This window comes from Pangasianodon hypophthalmus, chromosome 4, assembly GCF_027358585.1.
Source record: "Pangasianodon hypophthalmus isolate fPanHyp1 chromosome 4, fPanHyp1.pri, whole genome shotgun sequence".
Lineage (NCBI taxonomy): Eukaryota > Metazoa > Chordata > Actinopteri > Siluriformes > Pangasiidae > Pangasianodon > Pangasianodon hypophthalmus.
Window position 1 is genome coordinate 30,404,511 of NC_069713.1, and position 23,238 is coordinate 30,427,748.

Below are 23,238 nucleotides of genomic sequence, written 5' to 3' on the forward strand. Positions count from 1 at the left end.
TTTGGTCCATAACATTTGCATTTATTTATTTAGTCAGATGCTTTTATCCAAATGGGCCAGGATACAATTTAAGCATTTAGCAGTTTCCTTCTGGTCATTGGCATAAAACCTTCGGAGATCCTCAGATACAACTGCCGGCTTGTACAAATAAAAATTCACAGACTTCGCAGAAACATTTAAATGATTCTCTTCATACACAGAATGAATGTACTAATGCTCAAAAAAAAGACTAAATGTACATTTTTAATGTTATGTTGTTCATGAATAAATTACAGTACTGCTGTACTGATGATTCTATGAATAAAAATGTCAAAAATTAATGAGCATGCGTGTCATATTTTCCAGACTACAAGACACATTTTATATGTCAAAGCAACATTTATGTTATAAGTACATTACAATATTGTATAATTGTAATATGGCAATTTGATAGTGTGGGAAAGTTATTAGAGCTCAGAAGTGTCATTTGAGAGGTTCTACAAATGAAATGAATGATTCTATATATATATATTAATGTGATATATACAACGAATCAACATACATACTGATTACCTCTCGAAGCAGACTTATGGTCTGAAAAATATGCTCTTGCAATGACTCCCAATCTGGTGTGTACAGATCCAGAGGATGATCTGATGAGTCTACAGATCCAACATGGCCACCGCCTACCATCAGCAGCGGACATTATTCAACACAGCCAGGTCCTTCTGCTTCTTAGTCTTGAAGGGCATTACGAAGTTCTGCGGCGAAACGATGCCTTGTCCCTGCTCGTCGACGTGACCCATGACGATGTAGTTCAGACCTTGAGACAGAAAAACACAAAGGAAATGCAATAACACTTATATTTGGTGGTAAAGTATAGAAACATATCAGCCTGAAAAGGCACTAATATATATATGATCTAAATTCAATAAATACATTTGCATAGCTAATAATGAGATTATGCTTCTATAGCAAAGAGCAGTAGAGAGACAAACAGAAACAAACAAACAGAACAGTAGAGAAATAAATCATCAGATTTTCTGTTTTTTTTTTTTTTTTTTCTACAGACTAATTTCTAATTCTACAGACAACAGCTGAAATAAAGTCCTGCTGCTGTTTTCAATTCTGCTCTCAGAGCAAATTCCAGTTTGGCAGCTTTAGAGCATTTTTTTCTCCAAGCAAAACGATTCTGCTTGACTTCTAGACTTTTCTATTCACCACATTTGCTAAGCTAAATAAAGCGAAGTGAAGGCATTTCAGTGCAGCGTTATTACTGCTGGCTAAAACAAACACACCAAAAACACAGACTGGGCTTTAGGTTATACAGCCTGATGCCACAAATGGCAAAATGATGCTTAAAATATTCCTTTAGCAGGGACGGAGGCATGCACACTAAAATATTCCTGCAGAACTTGGATGGGAGTAAAAAAAAAAAAAAAAAACGAAGAAGAATGTTTAATGTTATTCATGAGCCAGTGAGCATTACGGTAACTAAAGATAGATAGTTAACTTGGCCAGTGTTAGTAATGAACAAAAAAACAGTTTTGATTGTATTAAATATTTTGACAGGTTTAAAAAAAATAATTGTTCTGTTTATTGTGGAAGGAAAAAAAAGTGGCTAAATAATTATGGAACAAAAGAATCCCTTTAAGGAATTAAAATGGTTCCTCTATGGCATCACTCTAACTCATATTTGGTGGACATTCCCAAAATATACAGTTTATTATTCTACAAAGATTATTTTAACGGATAAAAACGACACCTTCTTGCCTACTGTAAGAGGGAAGAAGGAAGAGTCAGAGGTGTCATCTTTAATCAGTGTGTTATGGACACTGTTCGGTGTGCATTTGCACAAATAGGATTTATTCGAGGACGTTTAAAATTATCGGCACAAAATATTGAATAATTAAACTCGCAGGTCTGATAGAGAACCAGAATAGGCTCATTTGCATGTCATATCCGAGTGGTTGCTAGGCAACTGTCGCTAAATCACCAACGCGACTATCTCAGCGACACATTATAAGCCTGCACAGGCTAGCTGTATGTTCGTTGCACGTCATTGCATCATTTGGGCCTTATGTAAACAGACAATCTTTCCTGCCGGGGTTGTCTTGCCATATTCTCCTCTATAATTTAACCAATTTTGTTGACTGACGAGCTGCCAGGTTTTCTTTACAGGAACAGAAACAGAGAGTTCTCGTCTGAGTATTTATGAGTTTTGGAGATAATGAGGGAACTTGTCATTCGAGAGGCTCCGTTGTTCCCGGCTCTGCTACATGATAAATAAAGAAAGTTTTACAACGTGAGCTGTTCATCTGCTGTAATCTGAGGCAACTGGGGCACAATCCAGTTCAAACGCAAAGTTGAGAAGTTAAAAGTGCTCATCAAATCAAATTTAGTTGGTGTTGTAAAGAAGTTTGTTCAAGGACTAAGCAAAACCAGGACTGGGCAGCGCACTGGAGCTTTTACTGGCTAATTAATTTCTGATTTGTCCACAGTTGTAGTTAACCTTGTATCTCCAGTGCAAGACGCAAACGTGTCTCGGCTAGTAACGGCAGTCTCGCAATCCACTCACCTCTCCTGACTAAAGGGCATTTCTTACACAGGATCGTGACTTTCGTGCTCATGCTCTTTCCGGCCTGCTGGATGGACAGGTTCCCTTCCTTGTACACGTTGGTGATGGAGAAGGTGGCGAGCACGCTCTGTTCCCTCATGGCAGCCGAGACGAGTGTTCCCGTCAGCACTGTGACGAGACGACACCGGGATATCAACTCATCCTCCACAGTATTGTGTTGTACTGAGAGAAATGTGCTGTTATTGTGAAGGACGTGGGGTTATGTAATAAAACACACACTGTGAAAGAAAATGTGAATTACACAAGATCTCCATCATTTATGTACATTATGCTAGCAGTAATGACAGCATTCCTCAGCGAGGCTTCTCTTTGGTCTGAGAGGACTAGAGATATGAACACATTGAATGATTTTTTGTTTTTAAATCAAATGCTATGTGTGTGAACAGGATAGTTAGAAAAATAAAGAAATAATTCTGAATAAGTTAACTCAACATATTTGACACTTTTGACATTTTTTTTTTTTTTTTTTACCGAAGTTGCTTAAGCAGTAATGATTTTCGATCGTTCCGCTCCTCTTGCACTTCTGCTTGCAGAGAGCTTCAGAGTACGCCAGTGCTGTGGGGGGGAGAAGAAATCATTATCGCCACAGTGAAGGAAACAGCAGGGCAATTTCACAACCCTGGGTTATAAAAGCCTGAGGATGCACGTGTATAGCATGCGGCATAAATAATTATCCTGTTTGACCAAGCTAGTAAATTCCATATGCACAAATCAACATACCACTCGGATTACGCCATGTCGAATTCTCGACTCTGATTGGTCAGAAGGTGTTGATTCTTTTTCTATGACATCAGCTAAACAACTTACACAGGGACCTAATTTAAAAATATATATATATATATATATATATATATATATATATATATATATATATATATATATATATATATATGTTTGTAATCATATAATATATTAATACATTTAATATAGTTAATAATATATAAAAGAAAGTGTAATTGTTGATATGGTGAAATTTCTACTACGAGAAGTTTATTATTATGGTTATCTTTTATGGAAGGAGTCTCCAGTGTCAGTGCGTTGTGGTTTCTTGGTAACATGACAAGCTGCGTTTTTTGTTTTTTGTCTTTTGTCTTCAAGAACTGTTTCGACGACTGTTTCGCAGATGTTCCACAACGTTAAATGTAACTATAAATGGATTAAAAAAAAGTATAAGACGCTCTTTAATAAATAAAAATGATAATTGTCAGAATATTGTTGTGGTATAAAAGGAATAAAACACTCTGGGACCTACTGGAGTGGCAACACTGACTCCGCTTCACAGCACCACCCTGTCGTTGATCATTTTCCTGTAACTGCGCACCCCCGAGTGTTTTATTCCTTGTCCATATTAAGTCAGAAACACTGCCTTTGCCTTATTTTGACCAGGTTTAAAGGCAATGCCATAATTCTGTTCAGCAAAATGGAGAGATTTTAAAATACACCATGGCACAATATCATAAATAGTGATAAAAGGTTACACATGGTTGGAAATCTGGTTCATGCAAAGCTGCTGTTATAAAATATTAATCAACACCTTCTGACCAATGAGAATCGAGCATTTAACAGCACTGTGGTATAAATACTGCACTATAAAAGTTTCTATTATTATTAACCTTTCCAATTGATTATTTCATTAACTGAGTGACATTTCTGACCGATCTATCGTAGTCTTGACCCTGTGCAGTAACGTTAGAGGGAGAGGGGAACAGGACAGACCTATGGGCCCTGCAGTGGTGGGAGCGGCTGCAGTAACGGGAACGGGGGAGCCTGTGATGGTGGAGTTCTTCGGCTTGAACGTGTAATGGCAGATGAAGCCGTCGGCGGTGAGGCTCAGATCAGAGATGAACTGGATGAAGAGGTGACTGCCGTCAGAGTAGATCGGCCTGAACACGGACACGACATCACAATAACATACTGAAAAATACTGATCGAATATCATTCACTGATGGATGATGATGACTCTGTAAGCATTACAATCATTTTATTTCATTCTTTAAAAAAAAAAAACCCTTAAAAATACATTCCTGTGCTTAAGGGTCTGCATGGTGGTGTGTGTTTGCACAGAAGGGACATGATTACGACATGAAGGAAAAGTAACACAGACTACAATCCTATTTTAACCCTTTACTCTCAAATGACCTGAACTTCACATGAAGTTGAAAAAAATCTTTATACTACTGCAACTCTATAAAAATTAAAAATAATTTTCTGTTTTTGAGAAAACGTTGAGGAAAAACAACACCCAGTTTTCTCTATGCTAATAAGTTCTATGGCTTATTGACAGTTAAATGCAATTTAATACTAAATTTTTCAAACTATTGAATTTGACGGCAATGATAATAATAATTGGAATGAATTAGCAGCATCGCTAGTTAGCTCGCTTGCTCACTAACATGCTTGCTGATAAACTAGCCAAGTTAATGACAATAGCAGAGAATATAAAAACTGTAAATAAATTTGAGAGAAAAAAAACAAAACAGACAACTAAAATATCCAGAACTCTTATACAAGATAGAGACCATGAGCAAACCATGCTACATAAAGAATAAATCACATTGAGACGTGCTGTTATAGGAAAATAATCAACGGCGAGGTGGTGTGATGCGGCCTGACGTGAAGCAGAGTTACTGTTACAACTCCAAAGTTGATTATTTTCCTCTAACAGTGCATCCTGAAGTGTTTTATTCCTCTTATACCACAGCAATCTGCGAATTACGGTTTTTTGATTTACTAACGGGTGACATGTCATGCTTTTTATCCCTTTAGAGTTACATTTAATACCTGTGAAACATGTTATCCCTTACGCTATAGCAGTGATAAACAGTCGTTCCCTCACCAGCTTCTCTTTTTTCTCTCTCTAAGTTAATATGACAAAAAAAAAAAAAAACATGCATTTTGTCATATTAGAAAGCACAAACTCCTCTGAAGACTTTCCCATGGTGGAAAACTGCTATTACACTCATAAAAAGCACTGACACTGGAGACTCATTCCATAAATGCTAAATAATAGATTACATCATACAAGCCCCTGTGAATGAGCTGTTACTATAGAAACGATAACGGGTTAGAATGAGCACGCTAATATAAACCTGTGATTCACAACTGCACTATAGACAATGAATCGACCTTCTGACCAATCAAGATCGAGGATTCAGTAGCGCTGTGGTATAAAGATTTGTACTAAAGGCTAGTTTTACGCCGGGATGCTAACGGAACATGAGTGTTAATGAAAGGAGATGATTACGGAGTAATATGGAGAGTCTGGGAAACTGACCACAGCACTAGAACAGCAGAGATGAGGCTCTTACGCAGGAGGGCTGTCGCCGCAGAACTTCCCGATCCTGGTCGCCTCGCTCATTTCCGCGCCGTTGTAAACGACCATGTGATCGTAGCGGCAGTAGTTATCCCTCTCCACGTCGAACTTCTCGAACTTCAGTTCTATTATCTGACACGACAACAAGAAATGATCAGGATTCAAACTTTAATACTCTAAAAAAAAAAACTTTTAACACAGCGAACACTAATAATTAGACTCACTGTAAAAGTCAAGAACTGTTTGAACTAGGGGCGTTACGCTTCACTCGTTTTCTCGACGCATCGAATTACTAATCCTGCCGATCCATAAGCATCGATCCTGAAGTTTGATTTTAAAGCGGCGAGTGAGAGAGTTGCGCAACTGGCGTGCTACCGCGGATGCTAACGGAGAGCCCGAAATCTGCAAAGCACCAGCTAATATGAAATCAAAAGTTTGGGAACACTTTGGTTTTCACAAAAGAGACAGAAGTCAGTCGCAGTTTGCAGACACTGTAAATTCGAGTTGAAGTACTTCAGGAACACGACGAATCTCAGCAACCATTTGCGCAGGCGCCGTGGTATTAAGACAGAGATATCTGGAGAAGCAAATGCGGCAGTTGCTAGTTCAAGCTCGGATATGGAAAAGTCTAATCCACGTCACCTTTTGTGAATTCCTGACAGTTGTTTTAACTGCACTTTGTATTCCTGCTTGCCTATATGTTCAGGAAATTTAGGCAACGTTTACTTTTCCTGTAATAAAAGCATTTTTGTGTAACAGTTTAAAGTAGTTTGTCGTTCTTTTTCTCACTCGAGATACATTTGAAGATAAATACTGTGAATAATACATTTTAAAAAGTTCTTGAATTGAATTGCCAAATCGAATCCTTGTCAAGTGAATCGAATCGTTCTGAATCTTCCAAAAATCACTTCTGAATCAGATCGAAAATCAGTGAATCGTGAATCGAATCGATTCACACCCCCAATTTGAACGCATATTAACATTGTGTTTTAAAATCCACTTTTTTGTGTAGCGTTTGCAAATTGCTTTAGTATAAAAGGAATAAAACACGTCAAGTCGTGCTGCTGTAGGAAAATAATCAGCTTCGGAGTGCTATCAGTAACGCTGCTACATCACACCACTCTGTCGTTGATTATTTTTCCTTTAACAGCACACACCTAAGTGTTTTATTCCTTCCATAACAAGCAGCATATATTAATTTTATTATTATCATCATCAGGTAGGACTGGGCGATATGATGATATAATAGCGAATATCATAAATTATATCAACACGCTTTTTTGAGATATCTTGGATATTGTGATATCTTTTTATGAAATTAATTTTTTTTTAAATAATAAATGTTAAAAAAATCTTACAGCTTTTTTCCTTTTTTAGTGTTAAATATTTTTGTATTTTCAATAACAATTTTTTTAAATATAGAAAATAATATTTCTTAAAGAAATTAAATCAAATGTCAGATTTTATCAGGGTGAGAATCATAATGTGATATTTTTTGTCATATCGCCTGATTTAAAGAAGTAGAAATTTTGCAATTTATCCTTAAAGTTACAAAAAAAAAAATCCTTAAAATTTAAAATCCATAAAAGTAAAAATTAAATTCTAAAAATTAAAAATTCTTATTTTTTTAACAATAAAAATAAAATTCATATTTTTATTCTATACTACATATGACATTAATAATAAATAAATGTGTTATTATTCATAGCCATTTTGTAATGCAGCACTACTGGATTGCTGGCAGTTTGTCATCAAACCTGTACATTGTGATATGTATCATGTATCGTAGAAATGATCTCATCGTGATATGATATGATATTTCTGTCATATCGCCCACACCTAAGCTCGATTAGCTCCAGGTACGCTGATAAACAGAAACGTTCCACTCACCTGGTGCTTAGGTGCTATAATATGCCATGAGCATGTCACACCTGGAGGATAATCTCTCTCCGGCCAGTTAGGGGTCATGAAGGTTCCCGAGGGTTTGTCCAAGAGGCCGCCGCAATACCGCTCCCCTGACGCAGACGGCAGTAACACAAACACTGAGTTACACAAACACTTCACACTTAAGTCTTGGCGACTTTTTCGGTGCTGTAAAAATATCAAAGCAAATTAAAGACATCATAAAATCGAACTGAGGATGCAGCGGCGCTGTGGTATAAATCTCTGTAACACATATACATATTGTCAATATGATTCAACAGGCTTCACTCTGCTGCGCAGCCCGGCGCTGAGAAGCAGCCAGAGAAAATTAGATGTTCCGCTACACAGAGAGCAGCCGTGGGCATGAGCAGCCTTTCCGAAATATCATACTTCGCTTTCCACAAAATGAGCTCGGAGCGCGCCGAGCTGGGCCTCTTTCTATATTTAACCAGGAATGAGTTGCTAGTAGCGAAGGAGTATAATATACACATTACACACTGCAGCGGCCACACAGCAGCGCTGAGAGCGCCGAATTGCTTGGTTAGGAAAACTAATATTATGAACATCACATTTATTTATTAATCATTTATTAAATGAGCTTTCAGTAGTTTGTCAAAAAAAATAAAATGTCAGAACTCAGTTTTATACGTTTCTGCACCACAGCGCTGTCGAGTTCTCGATTCTGATTGGTCAGAAGGTGTTAATTTTCCATATGTTATTAATTACTGTTAAATACTGTTATTAATTTTCCATATCAGCTACTTCGTGGTGGATGCTGTACATAATTCAAGCCTATTTTGAATAATAATTTACAAACGTGTTGTCATTTAACAAAGAAAGATGTATAATCGTTGATATTGCAAAGTTTTCTTTAAGGAGATTTACAGAAGGAGTCTCCGGTTTCAGCACTTTGTGACATTTACGCTTCTCTGTGGTATCCTGGTAACGTGACAAACCTCCTTTCCTTATAAAGAGAAAGAATAAAGAATGGCTTATGAGGGAATTACTGCTGCTGTAACATACGTGATTAAAAATAATAGCTTGTTCCATGGATGTCCCTTAACATTAAACGTAACTATAAATGGATAAAAAGTACGATGTGTACAGGTGGGCGATATGACAAAAGTATCAAATCACGATCATCAAAGACAAAGACATTTCCACACCCTGATAAAACCTGATGTTTGATTTAATGTCTTCAAAAATAATTTTATGTTTATTTTTTATATTAAAAAATTGTATTTAAAAAAAAATAAAAAATTACATTTATTATTTTTAAAATCGATTAAAATTTCATAAAATATTTCATCACAATATCTACGATCTCTCAGCAAAGTTTATTGTGACAAGTAATATTGATGATATCAATATTATATCAGCGTATCATTCAGCCCTAATAAATAAAAAACAGTAATTGTTGGCAAACTTATTTTATAAAAGAAATAAAAGACTAAAATAATCAATTTCAGGCTAGTAACAGTAATTCCGCTTTGTTTTTTTTTTTTTGTGTCAGGCCGCATCACACCGCCCTGTCGCTGATTATTTTCCTATAACAGCATGCCCTGAGGTCCTTACAGAATCATTAACATAGCATTAACATTCGTATATCATAGCCTGGTGCCACGTGGTAGCTGTTATTACCCCTCGCATTGGGCCGAACAGCGGCGTATCCGGCCAGGAAGCCGCTCCCGGCCGTGTTGGCGTCCGAAACCATCACTACTTGCATCCTGTTGTGATTGGAGATCAGCGCTCCGGGCCGTGCCGTGCCACAGAAGCGCCCGAGCCGCTGGCTGTTAACGAATCCGTCGTACACATCCACGTAGTCGTAGCGGCAAAGTCCGTCGCTCTCTAGGTCGAGGGAACGGAAGGTGAGGGACACCACTTTGCCCTGAGGCACCTGAGGATGATTTATGGAAAATAAAATTCATGTCACGTAATATGAGCAAAATTATGGCTAGTTTCGTTACTTTTAGACTTTCAGTGTTTTGACATATAATATTTACAATCCTAAACACAAACAGCAAAGCTAAACAGAAATTTCTTAGATTTTTCTTAACATCATCGTAACATCATTGCCTTAGCTTGCCCCGCCCACTTTATTACTTTTTACCAGTCTAGTCATCTCATCTGTGTTTTCGTAGTATTTGTATTTCTGTATTAACCTTACAGTCTTTTATTTAAAACTTCACATGCTTGTATCTTTCCTTGTTTCAAGTTCTCGTACAAAGTTCTCGTACGTTCTTAAAAACGAAATACGCGCAAAACATACGCAAAATAAGTATGTACGATGCACGTCACTACACCGTGTCACTATAAATCACCAAATCTGATTAATAACAAATCACTCTCAGCATTAACACGTGGTTAGCTACTGTTTTATTAGCTATTGCGCACACACGTCTGCACAACATGCACAATTTACATCTCAGCAGGGTCGCAACGGTATCTTTTGCTAATTAGGGAATGCTAATTTCAGCCATGATTGAGAATAAGACGTGATTTAAACCCATCAATGAGGAACGACAGCGCCCCCTCCTGGTGATCATTTATTTAACTGCCACATTACCGCCCTGTTCACGCAACTTCCGTTCAATATTAAAATACGAAGAATATTAAGAACATGAATTAACAGTGGTCCAAAACGACGTTGTGGCGATGTCTTTGCAATGTGCCGACATCGCATAGGTGTGTGTGTTATTTTGGTCTAGATCATTAGATAGCTATTTAAAGCTAGCCTATTTAAGACTACATGATGCTTACCGTGATTCTCCACACACATTTGGTGTTAGGGGGGTAAACTCCGGGGTAACCCTGACTCCCAATGAGGCCTGACGTTCCAGTAATGTTTCCACCACACGTAAACATCGGCCTACGAGAAACAGACGTCAAACACACGTCAAACACTAAACACCAAAATCAATGCTGGATTAGTATTATTATTATTATTGTTAATATCAAAGTGTTTATTTAATGAAGTGCCAAGACAGAACTTTGCCTCTTTCGGATTTCCTTGGGACTACAAGGCTAATATCGCAAACGTGAGGTGAAAGGCATGTCTAAAGCTTAACGTGTTTCAGTTTTGCACAACTTTAAATGAAGAATATCCGAAGAGTCTGAACAGTTGATGGTTTCGGGACAGCTTGGAAAAGTTAGCATTCTTCTTATTCTTCTCAATCTTATTATTCTTATTATTATTAGTAGTAGTAGTTTTTATATTTTCCATATGGATTGATATCACAATCAGTGTAGTAAAGGTTAATCAGGTGACTCGTAACGCATTTTTTAAGAAGCGTTTTATTGATTTCTAACATTTCTGAGTGGTCTCAAAGCAATAATTAAGTTTTTTGATTATAGATTCAATACACTGAATGGAATTCTATGATATTAAGATGTGTAATTTGTACTATTCTTTCAAGTTACACAAAAAAATTTATAATATATGACATGATAATATGGTTGATTAGATATTAACTAATACTATTCCATTAATTACCATTAGGGAAATTTTTAATGGAAACCATTAAACCATTATTTTCAGTGGGAGAGTCAACTGTTACTTTTCATATCTATAAAGAAGCAATGTTAATTAGTAATTATTAGTAATTAATTGACTTAATGGAATTAAAAATGAACAGTTAATTTGACACTACAGTTTTTTTTTATAAACTATTAGTGAAATAAATAAATAAAAATATGTGTATAAATAAATAACAAACTAAAGCTGTGTAAAAGGAAAAACTGACTGGACTTTGCCTCAGCAAATTATGGACTTATAACTAAGTTTAACTTTATTACAAAAAAATAAATACAAGCAAAACAAGTTCACGGTTTATTAAACAAACTCTTTTTCACAAAATAAAATTCTTACCTTTGCTGTCTTTGACCAAACACCGAGCCGAAAACTAACGGAACCCAAACACTCCACGTTACAGTCCACATCTCGAGCTCGGAGTGAACATGACATTGGCCGCGTCCCAAATCACTCCCTATTTCCCTTCTTGCACACACTTCATACTCCTCTGTCACACCACGGTTTCTGGCCCATTCTCAGCGCACTACATGTCCGTTTAGGATTCGACCAATAATTAGCTTCTGAGCCGGATGCATTCGTTATGCTAATTATCTCATTAGCATTTCTATAGGCATGCACTGGTGTATAATTAGCTAGGCTGTAGTTCACAGGGTTATCAATTCTCTCACTGTTTCAGGAGAATTATAATTAGAATTTTTAATTAGAATAATTAACACAATAAGATAAATGAGATAAATATTCTTCAATTGTATTTGTGTCGCTTTTAAACACAGTAAATGGCTGTTTATATTACTTTAGGGCTAAATTCAAAATGGCGCCCAACTGGTGCACTATATAGGGCGTGAGGTACTGACTTTTACCCTGTATACTGTGCACTATAAGTCCATTATGGAGTGGTTTGGGACACAGTCTGTTGGGGTTTTATTTATTTATCTTTTCCAGTCTGACTGCAGGGGGATGAATGAGCCGTTTGTTCCAGTGAAGGGAAAGGAATTTAGGAATTTCAGGATTTGAGTGGGAAAAGAAGAAGAAAGAAAAGGAATTTTCACTATGTGCCAGGGGGAAAAAAAGATTTTGCAGACACATCTTTGCTTTTATTGCTTTTGCTATGGACACTTTTAATAGATAGTATCATTAATAGTAGTAGTAGTAGTAGTAGTAGTGTGTGTGTGTGTGTGTGTGTGTTTATGTTAGTTTGTTAGCTGGATCACCACTAGATGTCTGCATTGCACAAGAATTTGTCAACACCTAATTCACAGGCACTGGACCCTTCAGAGAAACACTGAAATTATTGGCACCTTTCATGAAAAGGGACTGAACTATTTGCCTTTTGTAAAAACATGTTTTTCTTCACTACATTTTCTCTCAAAATCATGTGTAGCAAAAATATTGACAACCTTTAAAGGAAAAAAAATTATGATACAATTATTCTGTCTCCAGAAACGCAATTTTAGCCGTCGTCCATTTTGTCATCCATCACAATTCAGAAAAAAGGTAATACCAGAAAACAATGTAAAAAAGTTAGCATTTTCAAAACATATTTACGCACAAATAGGGACATAATAAAACATTTCTGGGACAGCTGCTAGGATATTTTAGCAGTGGTTGCATCTACCAGGAGGTTAAAATTTGCATCAAACACAGAAATCACTCTGTCCTATGAGTACCACTACTATAAAGTGTTATGTCACGTGGTGTGACTTTAATAATAGGCTATTCATTAAAAAAGGGTCTCCATAAAACTCGGCGCCTACTGTTTGGATGCCCAAATGTGTAGAAGCAGGATATCTTTCATCAGCTCATGCTGTTTTCCCATCACTAGTGACTGGAAATTGCTTTCAGGCTCACTCTATTTCCTGCTAACGTGTTGTCGTTAGCTTAGCGGTTGCCTTCGAACACATCTTGGATGGGGGGACGAATTTTACCACCCCATATTAGGAGCCCAGTCTTTTGCAATCCCCGGCAGCACAGAGCAGGGCACATCATCCATTTGGGACATGGCCTTTGTGGGCGTCAGTACCAGCGCTAATGGAAAGAGGTGCAGCCGAGTGTGCGACACGTCATTCATTAAATCTCATGCACGGGCCCTAGACGCCCCAGAAAGTCACTCAAACGTAAATAAGAATGTCTCAGACATGCTAAAGATGCTGAAGGTGCCACATTCTTCAAGAGGGCAGAGTATAACTGTCTGCTTTTTCAAAAAAACACACACATATGACATTTTTAAGGGGAAGATCATGTTTCAGCTGTGTGCAAAGTCGGCCTTGAGAAACACATGCTTTTGAGGGAGGATCACATCTCAGTGTATCTGGTGTGGTCAGTATAGAAACCATTCAGCCTTGAGAAGCACACACATCCGAAAGAAGATCACGTTTCAGTGGGTCTGTATGTTGTGTGAAACATGGCTCATCGCATGACATCTATTCAGAAATCCCCCAACTCCCAAAAGGCTCCTTATTTCCTTCCTGCGTAATTGCACTATGTAGGGTCCCTCACAATGAAAGCAGGGAGAATACAGCAATGTTGATGGGGCTAAGTAATTAAAACAACCCCTAACTAGTCAGGCTTATAAATCAAAAACACTAAAACGTGGAGTTTTAAACATCTTTTCTGTTTTCTGCTCTAGCTAACAACGTAACTAGCATTTGAACTAGGACTAGGACTTCCAATACTTCTGTTTCTGTTTGATGCTTTTGCTAATCTTGGTAATAATATAACTAGCATTTATATGCCAGTTAGTCTCTCGTAAAACTTCTGCCATCTTTGGTTTTTAATATAAGTAGGAAGATGTACTTTAAAAGAAAAAAAAAAAAAAACATTGAAATTAGGAGCTTTAATTCTTCTGTTTGGTGGTTTTGTTACACTTGCTAACAACCTAACTAGCATTTTTTGGCCCGATAATCTTGTATAATACTTCAGCCATCTTCAGTTCTTACTATATTTTGATAGATAGATAGATAGATAGACAGATAGATAGATAGATAGACACTTAAGAGCTTTAATTCTTCTATTTCTGTTTGACGCGCTCGCTAACTGTGCTAATAACATGACTAGAATTTTTATCCCAGTTCCTCTGGTATTCTGCCATCTTCGGTTCTTATGATAGATAGATAGATAGATAGATAGATATACTTAAGTCAAAGATGTTGAAACTGGGACTTTTCATTCTGTTTCTGTTCTGTTTTACTAATCTTGCTAACAACATAACTAGCATTTGCCTGTAGCATCTACACTTTCGCATAGCTTTGATATTTTTAATTTTTACTATATTTAGAAAGATAGATGTATTTTTAAAATGTCAAAAACACTGAAATTAGGCGCTTGAGTTCTTCTCTTTCTGTTTTGCTAATCTTGCTAACAACATAACTAGCATGTGCGCTGGCTATTCTCATACAAAACATCTGCCATCTTCATTTTTAACAGTATTTAGATAGATAGATAGATAGATAGATAGATAGGTAGTTCTTCTGTTTCTCTTTGGTGGCTTTGCTAATCTTGCTTACAACATAAATAGCATTTGTATGCCGGTATAATAGCAGGAACTTGTCAGTTTGGATAGCTAGCTAGCTAAGTAGTAATCTCAGCATTGCATAAAACATCAACCAGCTTCAGTTCTTACTGTATTAAGAGTTATAAATAAGATAATATTAATACATTTTTATTTATTGCTAAGCCATATAGTGCTGTGAAGAGATTTGGTCATTCAAAATATAAAACCCAGGGTAGTGTTTTTCTCTGCACAACATCATACGTAACGTACAAAGTCACAAAAGAGGAAATTAGGTACCTGTTTTTGTTTGACAATTTAATTTCTTGCTAATTGAACGTCCCACTAACAACTTTAAATCAACATGTGCATGTCAGTATTATATAGGCAACGGATCAGCTTTGCTAGGTGGCTATTTTGTAGTTTATAAATGGAGTCTTGTCTAAATCTCCTACCCCTTATCCTATTAAAAGTTATTAGTAAATTAATATTAGTAAGTTACTATTTCCATAATATGTTTGTGCTAACTGTGGGCTTTTGAACCCACCGTGTCCACTATGAATGTGTCCCTTCTGAATCCAAACCGCAAATTACAAGCGCAAAAACCACTTAAAACGTCCTCTAACGTGTCACACTTAGCTAAAACATTTCACGACATCATTGTGAATCAAGATTGATTCCCAAATGACTCCATAGTTCCTGTATCCTTTCAGACATAAAGGTACTAAACTGTACTCTTCCATGTCGGTGGAGTGGTACAGTCTTTGAGTAAAGCCTTAAAGGTACAGCAGTGCTCTTAATTATGAACCTTAAATTATTTTTATAGATGAAAGATGCATAAAAGATGTACCATTGATGGTACCATTCATGTGACAAGTTTGATACCTCTATTTGTGAGAATATTTGGCTTAGAATAAATGGAAGACAAAATACATGGAAAGAGCCTGTAAAACATTCCCCAGCATGTCAGTATCTAGTAGTGCACACATTTCAGTCTCGTATGAGGGCTATTCAGAATAAAACAGGGTTAAATCCCAAATGGCTCCTTACTTCCTACATAAATAGCATACGCAGGGTATGAAATAATGGCTTCCACACTTATTGGAAAGTCTGCCAGCCAACGCGGAATGCCCAAGGCTGAATCTCAAATGTCTACCAAGTTTCAAGGGGAGAGAGTAATGGCTTCTACACCTACACAACTGTGTAATGCACTCATCACAAAGTCAGACAGCCACTTTCGAATAATTGGTGTATTCCAATATATAAATGTCCACTGCATATGGTACGAAGTAAGACTCCTACACACTGTGGACTTCCTCTATTTACAAAAAAAATGAAGCAATGCATCTGTATTTTGCAAATTTTTTCCAAATATATATATATATGAATAAATATGAATGCAGACAACCACCTCAGAATGAACAGCAGGCAGAATATAGCACCTAAAACACATAAACAATTAAGAGCAAATGGACAGGGCTGTCAAACACCCCTCTGGGCGGAGGGTGAGGTTTCAAATTTGCACATGGAAATCATGACGGCAATTGCATGGTTTGTTTTTAGGCGAGGGGGTCTGCACATATCACATGTCCATATATGTTTTGACTCCAGTCCATGCTAAGACGGCGCCCGTTTTCCCGCGATGCTTTCTGCACAAGGCAGGAAAAAAAGAAAAAAAAAATCCTCCTCCAACCTCCCCCAGAGAGAGAACCATGATTCAATGTGCCATTTGATTTAAAGCTTTACATCTATATTTATTCTTTTGGCAGTCGCTGTTTTCCAAAGCAGCTTGCAATCCATGCCTAGAGCTGAGGAGTTGAAGGTTAAGGTCCTTGCTCAAGGGTCTTCTTTGGAAGTGTTGGGATTTATCCGCACAACCTTCTTGGTTGGAAGATTCCTTTGTGATAAACCGCCTTGAGCTTTTCCCCGAGTCAGTCTAGGAAAATGTGGTAAATTTAAGAAAAGGGATAGAGTCAAGGTCAAAAGATTGTCTTTTTCTCAGTTGATGCTTTTTGAATTCACTCTGCAGATTCCCTCACAATCTTCAAGAAACACCAGAAGGTTCAGTCATTCCATGACCACTCAAACATTGAAAGCAGAATAAATGTGTGTGTGTGTGTGTGTGTGTGTGTGTATCCATCCATCCATCCATTCTCTGTACCGGTTATCCTACAAAGGGTCACAGGGGATCCCAGGGGACTTGGGGCACAAGACAGGGGACACCTTGGATAGGATGCCAACCCTTCACAGGGCACAATCGCACACACACACACACCCATTCACAGACTACGGACAATTTGGAAAAGCCAATCAGCCTACAATGTATGTCTTTGGACTGGGGGAGGAAACCAGAGTACCCATAGGAAACCCCTGAAGCACAAGGAGAACATGCAAATTCCGTGCATATAGGGTGGACCCGGGAATCGAACCCCCATCCCTGGAGGTGTCACGTTATATTTTTGTGCCATGTCGCAGTATACTTTTTTGCCATTTATAGTTCAATTTAATGCTATGGAAGATAAAACAAGCTAGTTACTGATACCATTTCATTTTATCTTGAAGTTAGAAAGCATCTTGTCATGTTACTGAGAAAATTACTGACTTCTTCCATCAATGTTAAACAAACACATCCTTACAGACAAATGTCTTTGTTAAATAACAACATTTTTACAGTTAGTACTAGCCTTAGATTATGTGTTGCGTCCGCCATGCAAATTCGCTGTTACTATAGAAACAGTAACATATTAAAAGGAGCATGTTAATATAACCCTCTGATTTGCCTTGTAGCCAGAACTACAGTCAGAACTGCTGTTATAGAAAATTAATAACCACCCTCTGACCAATCAGAATTGAGAATTCGACAGCTCTGTGTGTTTTTTTTTTTAAATACTTTTTTCAAATCAGAATTTAGCCCTCTTCGATTTTATATTTAGCTTTGGGCGTCTCAGTGCGAGTGTGTATTAATTTCTGCCTTACTTCAAAGTCTCTTTGGATAGAACAGTCTGGAAAAGAGTAATATAAATGTAAAATTGCTTTTGTTATCTGGGCCTCTTACTTTCTGTGAAAGAGCTCCATGCGCAATGCAATGTTTATTACTTACTGCTCAATGGAAATGCAAATTTCTTTCTCTACTCCCGCAAGACAAATTGCTTCAAGGGAGAGTTATTAGCTTTGACAGTAAGTCGTTGGCTAATGTACAGTTCTAAGCGAGAAAAAAGTCTTACTTTTTGCAATCAGAGTGCGTTTAAATTAACGATACTGGCCAATGAATGATAGTGGAATTGAGCCAACTAAAATGCTAAAGATCCTATATCTATCAGTGGGCATGAAATCACTTCACGGACAGTGAAAACGCAGGTTAAGGATAAAGATGTGGTTTGAGGAAAAAAGGACACTCACACAATTTTCCACTTCTTACCACCACAAATGTAGTCAATGAGCTGAGACGGGTTTGACGTCTTGCCGTTTGTGGCTCAAACCACAACCAGTTCTTTAGAGACGTACTGAAGTGGTTTAGGACACAGTGGGACTTCCTGTCATCTAGAAACATAAATGAAATTGTGTGTGTGTGTGTGTGTGTGTGTGTGGCTCAGGGGTACTACAATTTGTGAGGGTTCAGTTACATACGATTCCTTACAAAGCGACTAACATGACTGAATGGTTTATGGCTATAAACAAGACATCAATTTGAAGTGGTTATGTTTTGGTTCGCACTGGTGCGTCACGTTACCGCTTATGACTAGAGTCACAACGTCTGAACAGATCAAACCTCTGTTCTGAACTGTTTCGAATAAACACATACTTCTCTGTCCAATTGTCTTTAAACACTGCTTTTGGCACTGACTTTTTTTTTTAAACGTCATCAGTTCACAAATTACACCCAAGTGGCTAAATGCAAAAAAAAAAAAAATCTTCGAAAGTTTGAAAGCTCCTTCTTTTCTAAAGCTGCATTCAGCTAAATAATTTACATAAATACATGTGATTGGCTGCATCTGCTGCAGAAGCTACGAAGGTCCATGTCGCCAAAATACAAGCATTTTTTTCATACACTGATCAAGTCTGCTAGGTTTTTTTTTTCTTCTTTTTTTTCCTCGAAATACATTTCAGGATCCACCACATGAAGCCCCCTGCTGTAGCTAAACAATGTCACTGGGGCGGCCATCTTAGATAGCCGAATCAAGTTTTTTTTCCTCACAGCAGTTTGGTATAATCCCGCCCCCTATGCCCCGCCTCTCAATGTTTGAAGGCAGTAATGTACCAGAAAGGTTTAATTAATGCAGATGATAACATGGATGAATTTGTAAATACAGATTAATAGCAGAAATGTGTATTTGAATGTCGTTTAAAGCTAAAAAATATAAAGATTTCGGTGAATCAGACATCCGTCAGTAGTTACGTCAAGCACAAAACGTGGCTTGGTTGATTGATAGAAAATTGCAAAGTCAAAAAAGTGGAAAATTTTGTGGTTTTTTCCCATTAATTCCTTTAATATTCTGTGGCAGTGATGGGAATATTGTGAGGTTGAATCCCAGGACTGTCAGAAAGCTAATTGCACAACAATATATTTATATATTACTTACATATACAGTATAAAAAAGTATCTAGGGTTGATATAGTAAATAAACTAAACAGAGCTGTTACTTTAGTGGGTTTTTTTTTTTTTTTTTTTTTTTTTTTTGAATGAAACAGTCACAACTTTTCTGTTTAGCATGTTTGGTGTTCAGAGGAAACACAACATGAAGCCAGTAGAGCATCACAGATCTCAAAAAATTAGAAATCATGAATGCAGCTGTCTATGTGTCTTTAAAACGTGATTCTTATTAAACCACCAATGAGACCAATAAATTGCTCAGACTTAGTAGTTTTACTGTCAGGAATTTATTGAGAAATATTAGATTTTTGCCTCCCATCTAGTATCATGACCAGACATCTCTGACAACGCCTACAACCTGATATTCAAAGGACACATTTTGTGTTGTACCGTTTGTCAGCGAAAGCACACCTGATGATCGCCGAGCCCAAAACCAGATGAATCAGGTGTATATTTTTGCAGGGATGCATGAAAAAATGTGTAGTGTTGGGGCTATTCAGGGACTGGAGCTGAACATCAGTGTTTTAGAACTTAAAAAAAAGCACTAGATCGGCACAATTTCGTCTCTCAACACGAGAAAAGGCACTGAAAATGACAAAAGCCAGCGAAACATGAGAGCCTTGACACTGACCTCGGAAAGTCTGTACTCGGGTGGAAATGCAGCGACACTTTATTTTCCATGTTGTCCTTTAAAAGCAGTCTGAATCGGTTTAAAAGAGTTAGGAGAATTAGACGGTGAGATATTCCATTACACATATTTATTTATTCATTTGGCAGAGACATGCAAGTGAGGCAGAATCCTCACAACCTTCCAGTCACACAACTGCTGAGCTGCGGCTAATAAACTTTATCCTTACACCATCCTATTTCCAGAAATAACAGCTCATGGTGCATTAGTTTAAAAGAAGGATAGGGAAATGAAATGAGCGAAAAGAATAATATAGTAGTAATAATAATAATAATAAAAATTATTGCCTGAAATAAAATGCATGCATCAGACCAGTTACAAAACAATGAAAGAAAATGTGTGGACATAAATTGGACTTAAAAAGGCAAGTGTTTTTAGCTTTTTCAAATTTATTACATTAATAAATTAATTTGTTTTTTCACTATGTGTTCCTTCTATTGTGGCTTCTGTGCCTGTCAGTCCCAGTAAAGGAGGCGTGGCCTATGTGGCACTCAATTCCAGTGAAGGAGGTGTGGCCTTTCTGTCAATTTTGCTGCTTGAAAGAGGTGTAGCTTCTGGGTCTGTAATTTCCAATGGAGGAGGCGTGGCCTCTGTGCCTTTAGTCCTTGAAGGAGGCGTGGTCTCTGTGCCTTGTAGTCCTTGAAGGAGGTGTGGCTTCTGTAACATTCAATCCCACTGAAAAAGGCATGGCCCATGTGTCTGTCAATCATAGTGAAGGAGGTGTGGCCTGTATGACTGTCAGCCTCAGTGAAGGAGATGTGGACTCTGTGTCTGTCAATCATGGTGAAAGAGGCGTGGCCTATGTATCTGTCGATCATAATGAAGGAGTGTCTGTCATTCCCAATGAAGGAGCTGTGGCCTCTGTGCCTGTTAGTGGTTTCTTAAACATTCAATCCCACTGAAGGAGGCATGGCCCATGTGTTTGTCAATCATAGTGAAGGAGGCGTGGTCTATGTGACTGTCAGCCTCAGTGAAGGAGATGTCGACTCTGTGTCTGTCAATCACGGTGAAGGAGGTGTGGCCTATGTATCTGTCGATCATAATGAAGGAGTGACTGTCATTCTCCGTGAAGGACGTGTGACCTCTTCTGTCATTCAGTGTGAAATGGGTGTGGCCAATGTGCCTGTTAGTCCCAGTGAAGGAGGTGTGGCTTAATTTAGGGGTTAAAGCAGGAAATCGCTAACTATATTAGCGATTCTTCGTAATAATATAGTTCAGCCCAAAAAAAAAAAAAAAAAAACGTAAAGCATCATGATGTGATATATGTAAATGAAAAATCTAAATGATTCAAAAGTTTTCACCTCTCTTTCTGAAAGTGATATAAATATTCTTTAATAATGTTTCCACACATTACCTTCATCACTGACTCCAACTTTTTTCATATCCTCAGAGTAACTTTTTTCAATATGCTTTTTCCCCTCAACATCTCATTCACTCATTCTCATTCACTTGCCTCTTCTTCTCCTTTTTCTTTTTCTTCTTTGATTTCTTTCTTTGTATTCCTTTCAAAAAAATGTTTTCCTTTACTTTTGGATTGTTATCTTGTTGCAGATTTCATTTTAAACCATTGAAATAATATTTATATGCAGAATATTTGAAAATAGAGCTACATTTTCCCTTTTTCCCTTCATACACCATGTGGAATACATGACGTCAACTGTATTTCATATAACCTATCTGACGCCTTGTCTACTATTGCAAAAGGTGGAAAAATCATAATAAAAAAAAGAATGAAAACACTGCTATGAGCAGGTTTGTCAAAACCTTTGCTAGATAGTGTACATGACAACAGGAAATTGTTTCTATTTTCAGACTGTTAGAGATTTGGATGCTCCTTGATGGAAAATATGGTTTATTTGCAGATCCGTCGTCGAGCTGAGAAACGGCACGAAGCACCAGATTATCACGGTGCTGCTCAATATCTGTCGACTCTCATCTGGCGAGAGTCTTTACACTGCTCTGATCAGAGGCATTAGAGTCAGGTGTGAAATAATGTCTCCAGACATACCATGCTGGATGTTGATTTATCTCAGACCAGGCGCTGTAAAGTGCTCTTCTGCCAAACGGTGAATTGTAGCAATCAATAGTTTTCAAGAGATTTATGACGGAATACAATAGTGGAATCAACACCCTGCCTGTCAAACATCCTGCTCCGACATAACGTGACGTCAAACCGCTAGTCTTAAAAAGTCCGGCTATAAATAAAAGATGACATTTTTAATAAGGCTAATAAAAAAACCTGAGCCATTGGCAGATCTTTTTTCATTGTACAACCACCTGACATTAAGTAGCATTTAATTTCCCATCACATTTGGAAGCCGTAATCAGGTTTTTCTGTCAAAACACGTAATATAATTTTAAAAAATATTCATACCTCAAGTCAATTAATTTCCCATCACATTAATAGCATCCTGAGAATTTAAAAAAAAAAAAAAAGGGGGACTCTTGGTACTTGGATGGAAGTCGTAATATGAAACGTAGAGTGTATCCAATAGTCTAATGTGTGATGGATGATTTTTACAGTAATATTCATTGAGAAAACATTAGTTTGGGATAGATGACATTTTTCAGAAGAATAGTAGCTAGAAAAGAAGTTTGTCTTAAAAATGGAGGCTTAAAATGTCTTAAATTAATCTTATGTTGAGGACTGAATCTTTAAAATTATGAACAACACTCAGAATAAGTAAGTGAAGCAGATGAGTGCTTGGTCAGCTTGTTATTCAAACTTTGTATATGTTTTCTTTAAAGGAAAGCACAGCAAATTAACAAAAACTGGCATTATTTAATAATTTGACAAATCCAAATAGCACATTTAAAGTGTGATAAAACCGCCTACATCCCTTGTACACATTCAGTTTTCATAACCTTGATTTAGCATCCTGTGACTTCATTAAATTTATATGTCAGACTGCAATATAACAACTAAAATGCAACATAATATGATGTGCTGAATCAAGTGCTATTCTATAATCTGTTGAATAATGAGGATGGAAGCCGTATTTCCCTTTCCGAAAACGTTCCAAGAACAACCATCTAAACAATCCCCCTGAGGCGCCTAGACGTGAATTCTAGTGTTTGACACAGAGC

At 37.3% G+C, this 23,238-nt stretch overlaps 1 protein-coding gene across 2 annotated transcripts; it reads right to left on the minus strand.

Annotated features, from left to right (window-relative positions):
• Window positions 1-11,961, minus strand: pcolce2a (procollagen C-endopeptidase enhancer 2a). 2 transcript variants are annotated; one of them, XM_034303445.2, is made up of 9 exons: window positions 11,722-11,961; window positions 10,614-10,722; window positions 9,495-9,750; window positions 7,821-7,945; window positions 5,926-6,062; window positions 4,334-4,500; window positions 3,089-3,172; window positions 2,558-2,779; window positions 1-802 (listed from the first exon to the last, which is right to left on the minus strand). In XM_034303445.2, the coding sequence occupies exons 1-9, from the start codon at window positions 11,790-11,792 to the stop codon at window positions 672-674; spliced, it is 1,302 nt and encodes a 433-aa protein (XP_034159336.1). In that variant the 5' UTR covers window positions 11,793-11,961; the 3' UTR covers window positions 1-671. The 2 variants fall into 2 exon arrangements, with proteins under 2 accessions (XP_034159336.1, XP_026792751.1); XM_026936950.3 differs by having other exon boundaries at window positions 2,558-2,725; window positions 11,722-11,955.
• Window positions 11,962-23,238: the final 11,277 nt, after the last annotated feature.

What these genes read in the sequence shown, in the direction of transcription:
- pcolce2a (XM_034303445.2), bottom strand. Translation starts at nt 11,792, where the DNA reads ATGTGGACTGTAACGTGGAGTGTTTGGGTTCCGTTAGTTTTCGGCTCG. An exon ending in TGCGGCGACAGCCCTCCTGC is followed by an intron (nt 4,501 to 5,925) that starts GTAAGAGCCTCA and finishes GTCCGTGTTCAG; the next exon opens with GCCGATCTACTCTGACGGCA. An exon ending in ATGCCCTTTAGTCAGGAGAG is followed by an intron (nt 803 to 2,557) that starts GTGAGTGGATTG and finishes TTCTGTCTCAAG; the next exon opens with GTCTGAACTACATCGTCATG.